Source organism: Mytilus californianus, unplaced genomic scaffold (assembly GCF_021869535.1).
Source record: "Mytilus californianus isolate M0D057914Y unplaced genomic scaffold, xbMytCali1.0.p SCAF_5, whole genome shotgun sequence".
NCBI lineage: Eukaryota > Metazoa > Mollusca > Bivalvia > Mytilida > Mytilidae > Mytilus > Mytilus californianus.
The window spans coordinates 82,040,563-82,055,593 of NW_026262701.1; the positions used below are offsets into that span (position 1 = coordinate 82,040,563).

Consider the following 15,031-nt stretch of genomic DNA (forward strand, 5'->3'; position numbering starts at 1 on the left):
TAGTAATTACTGCTTTTCCGATAAGCACGGGCATCTATGCTCTTAATTAAATACCGATGATACATATGATGATGTGATTATTAATTTTTCTTCTATAGTCAACCGCATGGAAAACAAACAAATCGTCAGTGATGCATTTCAATTTTTGCACCATCTTTTACATACAAATTGATTCGAAATTATGGTTTCTAAATGAAGAAATTATATGAATAAATCAGTGTTATCTATCTATTTCAAATTTTGTACTTTTAGTATCATTTTCATCACTGTTTTTCTTTTGTTTTCGAAAACTGTTTTTAGTTTTAATTCGAATGAAAAGTAAAATGCTTACAACTGCTCTAAAAAATCACTATTTTACAGGCAGCAGAAAAGGCATTAAAGGGAGCGATGTATACCATTAATGCTGATGAAGTTCATCGTGTCCATAGTCTGACAGCGCATATACCGGAAGGAGATACAAAATTACTTCCCATAGCTAGACTACTTGAAAACACTATTGAAAGCATTGAGAAGATGAGATATCCTATTTATCGTGCTTTACCGGCAGATTTATACGACAAAGAAGATGCACAGAAAGCTTTAGACTTTACCGAACAATTAATCAATGAAGTACAAAAAAAATACATTAACAGTCTTTGAGCTGTAAATCAAATGTTTAGTTTCGCCTCGTCTTAGGGTAAAAATCTACTCAATTACCCAATCATTTTGAAAATGAAAACATCCTTTATGGGTGGATTTTACATAGGTAAATAAAATCGTATAATATAAGCAAAATGAGGATGTTAAATTTGGTGTATGCCTTTATGTGCTTCTTCGTTACATTATTTTGTTTTTATAGTGATTAAGATGATAACACAATGTTGACTTCTGTACCCTTATTTTTGACATTTTTACCTATTGTGTCTGTTTGTTTTGTTCACGCATCGTTGGCAATATAATGGAATTTGATGCGACTGTCATACAAGTGAGAGGTTTAGCTAGCTATAAAACCAGGTTCAATCCACCATTTTCTACATAAGAAAATGCCTGTACCAAGTCAGGAATATGACAGTTGTTATTCATTCGTTTGATGTGTTTGAACTTTTGATTTTGCCATTTGATTGGGGACTTTCCTTTTTGAAGTTTCCTTGGAGTTCAGTATTTTTGTGATTTTACTTCTTCTATATTTTCATTTCAAATGAAGTATTTATTTACATTTTATGAGTTTTGAACTAAAAAAAGCATATTTTGTACCAAACAGGTTAGAACCTTAATTACACAAAGCACTAACAATTTACATAGTTATGCAATAGTATATCCTATTAGGATATCGTTTCATAGCTGCTAAATTTATTTATTACAAACCAATATAGGCCATAGATTTAATAGTTCCATATAAATACATCCTTTTATTACAGTTCATATCATAATTTATTTTTCTGGGGAAAATTTCTATCACAAATCTAGTGGATGGTAGCCAAGATATAATTGATTAGTAGGTTACAAATAAGCTATTGTTGATTTAAAATACCACAATATAGTTTTACAAAAGTTTTTGATTGACAGCGTTTGTTTCATTTGTTTTTTGGTTTGGTTTTTTTTTTGCTGTTCTTGTACATTTATCAGGTTGTTATTTTACTCAATCGTTTGTTATTGAACAACACATCAGACGACATAAATCAATGTTTCCATTTTTGTTTAAACTCAGATAATGTATTATTTTTGTTTTTGTTTTGTTAAGACACTTTTTTATTTCTGTGTTCAATACATTTTCAAACAGATAATAAATATTTGAAAGATGTATTTTCCTAGTAATACAGAACGAAAGCAGCCAAGGTCACTGTTATCAAGGATAAATTGGGAATTTACATTAATTCAAGTGAGAAATAATTTTGGAGATTTCTCCCTCATTTTCCTTACACAAGAATAATTGTAATACTTTTAATTTATTTTTGTTTTGTTTCTTGTTACATAATGAGTTTTGCGTCCTTTTCTTTCTTTCTAGTGTGACTGCGGTTTTTTTCTCACTTTGTTATATATACATTAACACATTTGTACTTTTCTTAATATTTAAAAAAAAACATCTAACGCTGGAAACATGGATGAATTATTATGAATGGTTCACATAAAAAGCCAGATATTTTAAAGACCAAATTACATAACAGTCAGAAAAAGAATTGATTTAGATACCTACATGTGTTTACAACAGTTTTGATTAAAAATGTGGTAGAAATGAAAAATAAAAAGAATTTATCCATACATATCAGCTTATCTTTTTTTTATTTTAGTCCAAATTGCGTCTTCCTAGTGTAAACATCACGTGAAGTTAGTTGGAAATGTGTATGATGTTAACATACCAGGATATTTAGGAAGCAGAAAAATGTTTCACTAAACATACTTTGAGCTTTTATTATCTTTGACATAATCGTTTTTGCGTTGTACTATATGCATTAGTCTCGGCTATTCAATTTTATCTTTTTTGTCATTCTATAACTTGTATAGTGTGTTTTAACATGGATTTAATCATTTCAATAATTACTGTAAGTCATTTGTGTTCATTAATTATATCATAATTATACATGATTATTAGGAATGAGTCCGGTTTAGGTTTGGGGTAGTCATTGACCATAATTAATCTTATGGTGTCTAACTTATAATTATACCCCGCTTTAAAAAAGTGGGGGTAAACTGTTTTACCACTGTCTGTCCGTCCTTTCGTCCGTCCATCTGTCAGTCGTCCATCCGTCCCATGAATATTTTTCGTCGCATCTTTCTCAGGAACTACATCATAAGGATTTCTGAAATTTGGTTTCAGGGTTTATATAAGTCAGCTATTCCGTGTGATGCGTTTTCAGATTCATCACTCAACAACTTCCTGTTTACCGAACACTTACATATTTTTACACTATTAAAATTATCCAGTTGCGGCGGGGTATCATCAGTGAGCAGTAGCTCTCAGTTTCACTTGTTGTTTCTGGAAGTCTAACTAAGTTGTTGTCAATTGAATGGTAAAACACGGTAGACAAAATATAACTTTTTAAAGCTGTACATATACATTGATATTTTAGGTTATAAAGATAAACAACATGGACAGTATGTCGCAGAAATCAGGCAACAATGGACGAACAGACTGCAAACCACAACACAAAATAAAACTAGCACCACGAACCTTTATACCGATCGTCCTGGTAAAATTCGGTTCGTGTGCACTGGCATATGTTTCATCTGCTTAAAATGTTATTCTATTGAAGTTTGTATTCAACATTGTCGGAGATTGCGTGGCTTTAAGATTGTCTGAATGAGAAGGATATGCAACCGTTCCATTTGATATTTAAATGAAATACACAGTTGTTTGTTTTCTTTAACTCTAACGATCAATTTGATCTAAGTGTTTAAGTACATTTTCATAATCAATGCACTAAGAATGTTGTCTGCTCTATGGTCGGGTTGTTGTCTCTTTGACACATTCCCCATTTCCATTCTCAATTTTACTAAGACATTTACCATTAGCATTCTGGACTAGTGCACGAGTGCAAACATTGGTTTATTGTTGTTGGTATAGATTCCATTGGCAGATATTTGATAGTGATATAGCTACATGAATGTATCACCGAATGATAAAGAGAAACAGACTAACAGTACCCCTTCATGTTTAACCATGTAGTGGGTGATATATGGTTGGAAGGCTCAAATTGTATAGCTTGTACAATTTTACAATGCCTATATTACATCAATTCTCAAGTCAGTTAGTAGTATTCATTTTTTAATAATAAAAAGGGACATTGGACGGATGGACAATGATGTTATCAGTATTAAAGCAAGGAAGTATGGTATGAATGTGAATGAGACAAGTATCCGCAAAAACCTATAGGACAAAGATGGGAACAATTGCAGGTCATCTTTGTGGCTTTCAACAAAGAGTAAAATGCATACCATATTTTATGCTTTTTAAAAAGGTCTCCGGTTGAAAATGTCTGAAACAATTTAAACAAAACCAATGCAATTATGACTGACAGCAACTAATGCCCTAGATTTGGTGACTAGTCGCTTGAGAATGTGGAGGAGTTAAACAATCATATTTGTGAGCAATAGATCCTCCTAATCTGTGATGGTGGTATAATATAGGAACAAACTATCAAATTATTATTTTTGTTAGTCGTGACTTTATAAGCCCGAAACAAATAACAAAACGACTAATGACCATAATACCTATCTAAGATTAGAGTACATGTACTCGCAATTATTAAAATCTTGATAAAAGCCCAATTTCAACTACATGTATTAAACAATGTTTTCCAGTCTAAATATCAATCGGTACACCTCCAAATGATTAAATGTAAAGACGTCTGAATCAGTCTTACAAAAGCATGACCTTTTGCAATAATAAAATATAAATAATGACGGATGTAGGATCATAAGTGTCAATATCTGGGTAGCAATCATGTTTAATAATGTATCAAACTATCGACAAAATTTATATTAGTAAAAGTAAAGAAAATATTCAGACTTCGCTACAATAATAAATCGATAAATTTTAAGAATTATTTTATCCAAAGGACCAACAGTTTTATATGGGCAGTATCCTTATTAATAAGGTATAATATTTACAACATCATAATAAAACCAAGATGTGTTTTGCAGTTTGTAACAAGATTTCTAGAGCAACAGTCAACTTAAACGTCCAAGCCAATTCTGATATAATTGTAATGAATAAAAAGAGATGTGACGAAGGTTGTGTAACAAGCAAGTAAAATTCATAGCAAGATAATTCTGTTATTTAAAAAGAACTAAAAAAAACGATTAAAGACATCTACGTATAATTGTTTAAATTTACTTATTTTGTTGTTTGTTTTTCTAGCAAATGATAATCCAGATTTCATGGTAATCGTTTATATTGTGCGATGGATGTCCAGCTTCGCCACCCTGCAAATGTCAATCTATAGCCATATTCTGTGCCAACTTGAATCTTACTTCCGTTCCGGACTTTACAAATCCCATTGGCAATGATTCGGGGTGGGATCTTGAACTACACGATAATGAAATAACACAAATACGTTATGGTGACTTAAAAAATTTGAAACTACGCAGGTTATTTCTCTCAAACAACAAAATCAATGTGATCGAGAATGGAGCATTAACCGGAAGTGAAGACTTTCTACTCGTTCTTCATTTGAGCAATAACAAACTGACATCTATTCCATCAGATGTTGGCAGACTAAAACATCTAACTGATTTAGATATACATGACAATCCTATGGAGAATATGAATGAAGAAATTATTAGAAACATATCAGGTTCTTTGTTGTCCTTAAGTTTAGGTAACGATATAATGACATCTTGGCCACAATGTCTTGAACGCCTCACAAATCTAACTTCAATGTCAATCTTCAGCTTGAATATTCCCAAAATATATGATGACGTATTTGACAATTATAGCCACTTGAATATTCTTGAAATAATTTCAACGAATCTATCAAGTATTCCTACATCTATTGGAAAGCTTCTAAACCTACAAAATGTCAACTTATACAATAACCTAATTCTGGCGGAAGAGAGTTTTCCTCTACATATTTTCCGGGATTTACACAATCTTTCGAGTATAAGCATCGTAAACTGTAGTTTGAGATCACTTCCTTTAACTTTTTCCGAAATTTCTAGTTTGTCATTCTTGGTCATTGAAAATAATCCGATTTCGTATGTTGAAGACGGTGTGTTTGAAAGGAATGTTTCTTCTAAAGTTTGGTTTATGGCTCTTAAGACTACAAAGCTAACGAGCATTCCAAGGACAATATCAAATTTAACAGGTCTGCAATTTCTAAATTTGAAGAATGGTCTTATCGAAGAAATAAAGACAGAGGATTTCCAAAATTTAAAGAAGCTTGAAAGATTGTTCCTATCTGGAAATCCCATAAGGAGTATATCTGAGGAAGCGTTGATGGACCTGGAATCCCTTGAATCGTTAATACTTGATAATACCAATCTAACTACAGTACCAACAGTAGTATTGAATCTTCCGTCCATAATGGGTCTGAGTTTAGAAAATAATGGAATTATGTGTACATGCAAAACTTTAAGATGGATGAAAGACTGGCCTCGTTTGGCTAAAGTCTTAATTGTAGGAAGCTGTGTCAATATTAGAATAACAATCACAGATTATATAAAACAAGAACTTCCTAAATGTGAGTTATAGCACCTCCTGGAAACATATATTCATACAGATTGACATTGAGATTTTCCTTGTTATGATATAGAGTATGTGATGAAAAGTTGTGCTGTAATGTTGACTTATATCAAAAAATTTAACAATTGATTGAAATATTTCGTTGATCATTTGACTTGTCTCATTAATGAAACAGATATTTATCAAACATTTTCTTATACTTTTTGAAAAATGTTAGAAGTTATGTAGCCAAATTGAATGTCAAAGTGACTTACTTGCTGGAAAAAAGGTATTTTGATCTATCTAAATAAAGCGTATTCTTTGAAATTTTATTTACCTTGTAGTAATGTTATTTGTTTAACTGTGTTTCATTTTCCATTTAACCGATGCCATCTTTAAATTAAGTATATTTTCTATTATTGAATAGTCTGGGTTTTTGTTACAAAGTTTTCCAGAAAAGATCGGTAATACAACTTCAAACAAACTATAGTTTGATTCCGCAATATGCTATATACATTGTTCAGAGACTGGGATGCATTATTTTGAATGGAAATATTTCTAAAATTCTCAAATCGATTTACTAGTATACTTTTCTCGAGCGGTTGATATATTTTTTCATACTCAACGAATAGTTCGTTTGATCTCAGTCGGTCAAAATTTCCCTGCTTTCCATAGATTTTGCTATTGGGAGATCAATTTCAAGTTATATCTGTGTGCAGGAGTTAGACAAGTTGACCAGTGGTCAATCTGCATAAATGACGCGATTAAACTATCAACTGTTACTTTAACTGTTACGTTTTAACATAAGCACTGTGACATTCGAAATGTACGAGAATATACACCATTACTAAAGTCGTCTTTTGTTAAAGATAAGTAAAAGTTTCCCTACATATCGAAATAATTTAATTTTGGATGTATCACGTATTCTAACTGGATAAAAGTTTTCTGGGTATCAGCTCATACAGACATATTTTGTCATGTAACCGTGACGTTATCAACGTTTTTTCATGATTTACTTCTTAAAAATGGAATTTAGAATTAAATATAAGGAAGGCACGTCACATGTGTCAGTGTGCACCACATTTTTTAGGTTATTTCGATTAGACAGATAAATATTACAGTGATTCCTTAAATAGATACCACTACAGCATCTCATGCCATACGATATTTTTTTTAACTCTCGAGAGTTAAATTTTAAAAATTCAATTGACTGGAGAGGTGAAATATGTTATCACACTGTAATAGTAGAAACCATATTTGGAGATTAAACAATTATTTCAGATTTATGGCTGTTTCTTTAATAAAGTATGTATTTGTGTAACTCTGGGTGTAGTTTGAATGCTTCATATATACTGTCAAAACAAAACATTAGAGACCGAACACTAGTAACAACGACAGTCTGTAAATTCTACATAATCATAAATGATTATAAATATACGAGGACGTTAGTGAAAACAATTTTAACGTTACGCGCAAATGGCTAAACACCATTGTACCTTGGTATTTTCTGACGCCCTGGAAAATTATACAAACACAATTACAAGTCTAATGGTTATCAATTTATGAACTTCACTAGTAAGTGATCCTTCTGCCGTAATTTCGTCAATTTCGGAGACAGGCCCGTTTTTAACACTTCGTGGCCCTACTCCTTGTCTTTCATGTTGAAATATGTTTTATAACAATTTGTACAAACTTGTACAATTTCCGTTTGCAAAACGTCCGTTCAATATTTCCAATACATCCGAAAGCTCTCTAATTTAAAACGATTTTTTGTGATTGATTTGATTTTTTTTTTGTGATTTCTTACATTTTTAATTACAACACTAGCTTCTACAATATAAGTTATAACATACATAAAGACTAAATCACTTTTAGGCATTCACACTTTAAAATTGTTCAAATGAATAAATTATAAACTCTTTCTGGCAATAATGTTTTATCAATTTGTGTACTTATTATTAATTATTATTTTTTTTGACAATACCGGTATCAATTGCGAAAAGATATGAAGTGGGGTGTTGATTTTTTTTTTTCAATATTTAGATGATGTGCTTTTTCAACATGCAAAGGTTCAAAGATAATCTTTAAATCAACAATACTAAGCAGCTAAAAATAAATGATTATATTTATAAACAGACTGATGATCTGTGATATACCATGTCATACGCCATATACAAATCTTATGACAAACGTAACTCAATATTCATATCTGTTGCATCTAGTATTTACACATCAAAGTTGTTTGTACACTACAGCTCATTAAAGTATATTCTCTTAGTCTATAAAACTGCTCAGTTCATGGTTATTTTCTGACTACTCTGATATAAAAGTACCAAAACTTTACAATCGCTCTTCTCTTGTGGTCAATGAGACAGTTATCCACCAGAGACCAAATAACGAGAATATAAGCATTTATGTGTCACGGTACGGCCTTCAACAGTAATTGAAACCCAAAATGTACGGTAAGATGTAAAATACCCGACATGATACACAGTCATGTAAAACAATATGAACGTGTAAACCAATGGCCTGATTTATGCTGAACCAATAAAAGACAAACAAATATAACAGCTGCAACCAACAAAAATCACCTGACTTGGTTAAGGCACATACAGAGTGTGGCAGGGTGAAACACAAACGGTGATTTTGAGGTGAAGAACAGAAATAAAATCACTGTTCCTTTACTTTCGGTGTTTTGTCGATGGCGTGAGGAAATAATGATGATCTTAACTAGATTTGGACTTTTTTTTTTACATTTTTGGTTTTCATCAGACTCAGCTTCACTATAACTTTGACCGAGGCTTTCCAATTCTTTCGATTTCGGTCATGAACGCAAAACGCACGACCTATGTCATAAATTATAAGCCCAGGGCCCGTATGCATAAAACATCTTAACTTAAGTGTTCCTTAAACTTAGATTTCACTAAGAATTCTCTTAGTTAAGTAAAATTCTTAAGTCGTATGCATAAAATTACTTAAGTCTTCACTTAACTAGGGAATACTTAAATCGGAACCTTTCTCTAATTACCGTATGATATATGTTAGCTCATCGCATGTACTCATCCGTGTACAAGTGTGTTTTGATTATTTACATTGATTGAACAATACATAATTGTATAAAGCACCGGGGTTAAATTGATGTTGCTGTGTAAAACAATTAACAAATACGTAACCAAATTAAATAACCAAACAAATTGGCGCATAAGAGAAAAGGTAGACGAGCGTGGGAAGAACAAAATATTTATAATGCAAAGCTTTCTCCTACTGTTACTATAGGGGATTGGAAGGAAATTGATTGATTTATCGATGTTTGCTTAAAGTCCAGTGGCAAATATGTCATGCATGTTCAGGACGAGAACACATTCACAATAGATAAAATAAGTGGATCTTGTTATAGACGCTTTCCGGGATGAAGGTCAAGAAAATGTGTACTACCACCGGAAAATGAAGGTATATCGGATAGGAACAGAATTCTTCCCTGCAACGGCTCACCTACGGACCCCAATCAGTTGGTGTAGGTGTTCTTAACGTTCAGCGTGTGTGGCACACTCTCTCTACACACGAGGCATAGGATTTAACTCCCTATTCTGACCGGACGTGGTTGCGTACTTATACATCCAGCACAGTCAAACGAACGTCCCGTTTTGGCAAGAGTTTTACTGCTGGTCTGAAATAGACCAAATACCGTATTTCTGGTCGCCACTCACCCTTATGGTGAAAAAAATAATAAATATATAACAATATAATAAGTAGAAAAACAAATCCCTCAGGAGAGATTCTTAAGAGATACAAAAGATGTGGGACAACTTATGTATGGCGTGATAAATGTAGAATATCAAAAGATTCCGAGTTATCATCTTGCAATTTATTCTTTTTGGAAAACAAAACTTCAATTACCCGAGGAGTCGCTGAATGAAAACTCAACGTTATCTTGTATCAAACCATCCAGCCTAATTATGGTATATGCTAATTAAATCTTAATTAAAAGATAAATCCACGCCATCATATCTATAAAACAGATTTGTACCATCCCTAAGGCACCGACCATTCATCTTTCATGGGAGATGCTGGATGGAAGGGCAATATGTCTATTTTCTAGAGACAACAATATAATTTTAACTCTAACAATACATGATAAAGATTTTTTTTTTAATTTTGATTTAAAATAAACTGTTTTATCATTTCCCTTTTACAACAATAAAACAGGGGGTATGTTAATTTTCCATGAATTCATATCAAAACAGGAGCATTTTTCAAAAGTCCTTCAATCTTTTACTAAAACACACATTATTAGATTCATATGTTTACTGTAAGGTATTATCAACATCTTTGCGTATTTCCGAATATTTCGCTTGACAGTTATCACGACGAAAGATGACTCAAAACTGTATGTATTTATGGTAGGTTTTAGAAAAAATTTAACAATTATCCATTATCATATAAATAGACTTCGAATTCCACGGAGTAGGTCTTAAAACGTTTTGATTTTGTCCCAGTTAGTGAATCAAAACAAATTCAGGGGAAATTTGTCCAATATATGTTGAAAAAAACCCAATATAATTGAAAATTAAACCGATGTCCCCCCACCTCATCGCTTCCTTCCTTCATACAGTTTTGTACTTATCTAAAAGTTACAATCGATACCTGGCGGTTTATTTCATAATACATGTGTAAGCAGGCACGAACAAATCAAAAGAAATATAATTGCATGAATTCCATGCGTGTAAAAACTGTGAGTACTTTTCGGAAAACACACTAACGAGATTGAGAAATAAGGGTAGAATGAAATTATAGAACTACCCTCTGTTATCTCTTGATTTTGTAAATTATAGGTCAATTTACGAAAATTACAATGACCGTTAATATTTAGCAATAAACAAACGAAATATTACTGAATATAATTATTATTCAATTAAATGGGAGCTAATCTATCCATGTTCTGCGAAAAACGCATACATTCGACTGATTTTATGTATGTTAGAAAAGTTAAGGTAGCTCCATAGGTACCTTATACTTAAGTATAATCTTATGCCTTTTCTTAGTTTAAGGGGTTTTATGCATGCCACTTAAGATTTGTGGGCGTGACTTAAACCAACTAAGATTTTACTAAGGAAATACTTAGTTTAAGATTTTGTATGCATACCACTTAGGTAAAAAGGGCGGAGTTTCCTTAACTTAAGTCTTTACTAAGGAAAATCTTAACTGAAGTAGTTTTATGCATACGGGCCCTGACTTGGGACAGGCGCATAAATGCGGCGGGGTTAAACATGTTTTTTGAGATCTCAACCCTCCACCTATACCTCTAGCCAATGTACAGTTACTTTGTCTAAGGTAGTCTTTATGAACAAATGTAGAAGCAACGTGTACATTAACCAGACAGCAACCATACGACACATATACCACATAACATCAAGATGTCAACATAGCATTTATATCTTAGCGGGGTTTTTTTTTTCTTTTCTTTAAAGAATACATTGAATTTTGCAGATCTTAATAATAAAAAAATGAGAAACTGACTTGCTATGGTAGCTATTCAGCTAAATATCCACCAGAGACCAACGGAATAAGATTTACAGAAGTATAGCAATTTCAATACTGCATATAAAACTATAAATGGCCCCTTCGCAAAAAATAAACGAAAAACAAATTATGGCAAACAACATCCAATAATAACCATTAAATTACAGGCTCCTGACTTAGTCCATCGAAATAAAATGAATACTTTTGATTATCAATATGTTTTCATCTTTAAATTTTTATGATATGTATAAGACATAAATCAATATTCTAATATTCATAATACAACAATAAATTGAAATAATAAATTACCAGATATTTTCTGTTTATGTGTCAAAGATAATGCATCAAAATTACTTTACTCCTCGTGGTCAAAGTGCTTTATAGATAAAACTTTATTAGAATCGCCTCAACGCATGCCATAAGCTAAAAAGTTTAAGATGTATAAATACACGGAGAACTGTAAGAATAAAAGAGTCCTAATGCAACTTTATCAGAGGGACATTTCTGATAATAGTAACAAAAGTATGGGAGTTATAATTTGCAAAGTCGTCCGACCGATACAAATGTACCAAAGTCGGCCAAAAAAACCAGAATTTTCACATTACCATCTAGAAAACGGCAACTACTCAAAAAAGAGGAAAGTGTCTTTCTTCGGAAAAAGGTGGACAGTGCAGAAATGTTGATTTAAGAAACAAATTATTTAAAGTCTTTTTCGGGTACTATGTTGTTAATATTTGTTATAACACATGCTTTACATTAATTTTGTTTTGTTTAAATCAACCAAGATTTCAGTTTAAGTATTATAATATTGTATGTTAATGTCAGTTCGCTATTACTGTGACTACATATGTTACATGTATGATAGTATATGTCTAATAGGAAAGGAGCACCTTTTTGGGCATTTTTGTAAATATAAGGCAACTAATTAAAATTACTTTAATATATTTGGAAATAACTGTATGATAACTGGGTACAGGCTTTATGATTTCGAAAATAAAAAAGTAATTCAAATTCACATTTCAGAATATACATTATGTGCTGTTTTGCATCCAGTTTTTACGGTACTATTATTGATATTTGTAAATAAATCAAGTTTTGGAATAATCCTATAAATTTTGTTTTAATTTTGTTTTGTATTGTTTTTTTTATTTATATTATGATAACGCAATTTAGGTTCGCTCATTGTCATTGGTATTTTCACTTTTTTTTCTATTTTGGATTCACATTATTTCGCTTATTTTATGCATTTAAACAAGACTTGTTTCTGCAATGAAAGCCTGTACAGAGTTTCTCCGGTCATTTCACAATACTGTGCTTTCGTGTATCCTATGAATTTGCTCTCTGATATCAATTCCAACGTACAGCCGCCAAAAATGCAGTGCAGAAAGGCATAATTTCCAATCCACAGCGACTACATAATAGCATTGCTTTTATCTATTTTAATATCAGTATTGTTGTTTTGTTTGTATCTTGAATATGCATTGATTATTTAATAAACTTTTTTACCCAGCCACATACCCAGGTACCTATTCAATATGTCTCACCTTTGTCAGTTATTGTCTTCAGTAATATCTTGAGGGGGTTGTTTTTTTCCGAAAATTTTGTTTTAATTACAGATCTGTAATTGTCTCTAGTAGATTAATTCACAACTTTAAAAAAAAAAAATACTCGAGCGGCACTGTAGAGTTTTTTTTACCTCCAAGCATTAATGACTGAGTTATTAATTTGACCATCCCTCTGCTTTGAATCGAGTACCACTGATGTGTCATTTAAGACAAAGCACGCGTCTGACGGACTCCGCAATGAGTTTTGTTTCTGTCTTAAAAAGAGAAAAACAAGTTCAGTTGAAAGATTCATCATTTATTTAAGACTTAGATCAACCAATTGCAGCGACACTATCTAAAAAAGAATTGATCAAACAATTAAAATCCAAATGTTAAAAAAAAACAATTGCGGATTTTTCTTCTTTTAAATTCCTACCTGTTCATGATTGAAGTATGAATGAATAAAAAATATGAGGAAGATATGTTGAACATTGCACATTTTGCATTGAAACATCAGAGAAATATTGAGAGTTAAAATCCGATAACTATATCACAACGCTAACGCAATATACAAAGGGGCAATCAAAATGCACAAATAGTAGAAAAACATATCCTCGTCTCATGGGTTTTCCTGCTATTAAGAATGCATTGTGACGTCACAATTTCCATTGAAAAAGCATGCATAGTACGAATTCATATGACGTACGAAAACATATGATCTGACCATACATTACTATGAAAAACGACATAAAGACAAAAACAATCTACAAAACATTACATACGGTAGTCAAGATATGGCAACACGAAGGTTTTCTTTGAGGTTAAGCAGTTTCTGCTTTATTGGAGGAATCCGTCGACTTACTCATGGAAAAATATTTAAAAAAAAAAATAATAACTGATTGCATTTGTTTTATGAAGAAATTATAAAATGATAAGTTTCACAAGATTGATTTGGAAGATTTTTCGAATGGAATGATGTAGTTTTAGTGATTTTCTTTTATCATTGTCGAAGGCTATACGGTGACCTTAAATTTCCTACAGCTACTTCATTTGGTCTCTGGCAATTATACGGCATCTCCGTATTTTTATTTTGTTTTCTATTTTTTTCTAATTGTAAGTTAGCTTATTAAACTATAAACGTCATTTATGAACTGACTCACCGAGACACGAAACACCAACGTCTTCATTGTGTGCACAGTTATGATTATACCATCCTGTCGATGTACAGTTCTCTATATTGGTCTCAAACCCTTGGCATTGAAGGTTATTTAACAATATGTCCCCTTTACCATGACCAAAATGATTGTTAACAAACGCCTGTATGTGCCTAAATTTGTGTAAAGATATCATTTAGAAATGATGCTAAGATATTATAATTATTAATTCCATTCAATTAAAACAAATTAAAGGTTCAATGATTTCCGTACGCTGGAGTAAAGAGATTACTGTATTTTATTTGAAGCCTTGTGGACGTCCATCGGTAGTTTTATTGTCGAAAATTGTGGTTACCTGACGACACGTAATGCAAAATAAACAAATCATTCAATTTTAGTCATTATTTTGGTGAACAATTGTTCTAACGAAAATTCCGCGAAATAATTTTATCTTCTTTTGCACCTTAAGGTAGATAGGGTGTCTTCCTCCATCTTCGATTTTGTAATACCTGAAAACAATCGGTCTAGATCTTTAATAGAATGTGCAAATTTTGAGAGTAGTGGGTAATTCATGTGTAAGAATTTTCATTTCAATATAGAAAATGACATGTTTTATCATATTTATGGTTGTATTTTACAAAAAACAGAAAACTTTTGTTTGATTCAATTTTTTC

General features: G+C 31.8%; 2 protein-coding genes across 2 annotated transcripts in view; both read left to right on the forward strand.

Moving 5' to 3' along the window:
* Positions 1-2,238, forward strand: part of LOC127703168 (sacsin-like) — a 40,488-nt gene extending 38,250 nt beyond the window's left edge. The window contains exon 8 of the mRNA XM_052207694.1: positions 361-2,238. Coding sequence (XP_052063654.1) covers positions 361-639 — 279 coding nt within the window. The 3' untranslated portion in view covers positions 640-2,238. The remainder of the gene's footprint in view (positions 1-360) is intronic.
* Positions 2,239-4,864: 2,626 nt separating this feature from the next.
* Positions 4,865-6,169, forward strand: LOC127702784 (leucine-rich repeat protein soc-2 homolog; the record flags this gene model as incomplete). Its single annotated transcript, XM_052207087.1, has 1 exon — positions 4,865-6,169. A coding segment is annotated over one exon (1,305 nt), but the record flags the coding sequence as incomplete, so codon positions are not given.
* Positions 6,170-15,031: the final 8,862 nt, after the last annotated feature.